This window comes from Cyprinodon variegatus, unplaced genomic scaffold (genome assembly GCF_000732505.1).
Source record: "Cyprinodon variegatus isolate N-32 unplaced genomic scaffold, C_variegatus-1.0 Scaffold656, whole genome shotgun sequence".
NCBI lineage: Eukaryota > Metazoa > Chordata > Actinopteri > Cyprinodontiformes > Cyprinodontidae > Cyprinodon > Cyprinodon variegatus.
Window position 1 is genome coordinate 225,318 of NW_015151109.1, and position 1,662 is coordinate 226,979.

At 34.3% G+C, this 1,662-nt stretch overlaps 1 protein-coding gene across 1 annotated transcript in view; it reads left to right on the plus strand.

The window, feature by feature from the left end:
- Window positions 1-1,662, plus strand: part of LOC107096877 (anoctamin-3-like) — a 99,577-nt gene that overhangs the window by 78,512 nt on the left and 19,403 nt on the right. Inside the window, exon 14 of the mRNA XM_015393763.1 lies at window positions 571-631. Coding sequence (XP_015249249.1) covers window positions 571-631 — 61 coding nt within the window. The remainder of the gene's footprint in view (window positions 1-570; window positions 632-1,662) is intronic.

A 1,662-nucleotide genomic window follows, 5' to 3' on the forward strand; every position in this document is an offset into this window, starting at 1 on the left:
TTTCTATTTGTTTTGACACATGGCTTTTTTAGAAGAGCTGAAACTGAAGTAAAGCACAGTAAATGAAAATTACTCTGAATTAAAAACACTGATCATTTATTGAACAGGACGGAATAATTTCAGATTTAAAGAACTTTCAGAAGTTTGTTTTCTGAATTAGGCTGAACTTTTCCATTAAAAGTGGGATGTTTTACCACCTTATAAAACATCTAAAATAAAGTCTGAATAAAAAAAAACAAAAACAAAAAAACAGTAAAATATAGAAGTACCAAATTGCAAGTAAAAGGTTCATAAAAAATGGATGTAAATTTCTTTAGGAAGCATTTTTGTATCTCCCAGTATTCATTTAAAACTAATCAGCTTATGTCTTCAGCTCTGTAATTACGCTGTAGACGGGAACTTGCTGTCCAAACTTTTATTGAGCCCTGCATAATGATTTTACACAAAGCTTAACTCCACTGCAGGAAATCTGTGGTAAATCACAGATTGTCAGATGGGGTTCAAACTAAACCTGCTTAAACTAGCATCGTCTAAAAGTCCGATTTCACTTGTGTGTGTTTTTATTTGCAGGTAACGCGTCTGTTTGACAACGGCGGCACTGTGTTCTTTGCTATCTTCATGGCTATTTGGGGTAAGTTTGTTGTTCTGATTCAATTTCCTCTCAGTTGTATTTCTGCAGCTCTCAGATTTCAGCTTTCCTCCCAAACACATTAACTTTTTCATCTGGGAATTTCATCACGGTAAACACTCTACCTGTGGAAATACAGAAGAGCTTCTCTCTTTAATGTGTTAGTTTGAGGCTAAATCACGGTCAGCTCTCCCTGACTGACTGTCTGCAGCGTCCTGATGTAATTAGTCGTATAATTAGCTGTATCGTTAGAGGGAGGTTATCCTTTTACTGCAGGGTTGCAGAACTGCAAGGGGATACTAGCCTGTTGTAGTTTCCTTTTCCCAGAGCTGTATCTTTATTACACAGTCTGTAAGAAACAGTGTGCAGAATCTAATCTTTCTACCAACATTGTAAAAAGAAAAAATCATCATGCCAGTGGAAACAAGCTGCAGGAGAAGATGGGTTATCTCTAAATCCTGCTCAAACTCTCTTTGCTACCTAGAGCAAAGTAGCCGTGCACTTCAGTTCTACTATATATGCATTTGTGAGGTCAACATGAAGCATTTGGTGAGCTTACAGGACTGAGTGCAGGTTTCTAAAATAAAGCTTTCCTCTCTCCTTCTATAAACAGAACTAGGTCATGCTCTATTAAACATCTACAGCTTTAGTCTAACAGCAAAGTTTTCCTAAAGAGTCCAATTCTGCAGCTTTTTAAGGCTACAGGTCAGTTAAGCTGCGAATGCATACGTTATATTTAGTCATCCATTGTGACCAATTAGTTCAAATAATAAATTAAGACACACATAAATTATACAGATAGAAAATATAGAAGCATATCAATATTTTTATGCTTATACCTGCACATTTTTTGATATTGATTTAGCTTACATTAAAATATAGGCAAAAAAAAAATAATAAGATGGTGTAGCTATTTATAGAGATTTTGATACGAAGTAGTTTTCATTTAAATAAATATGTCTGTGGAGCCAATGGAGAACAAATAGATATCTGCTATAATATATATATATATATATATATATATATATATATAT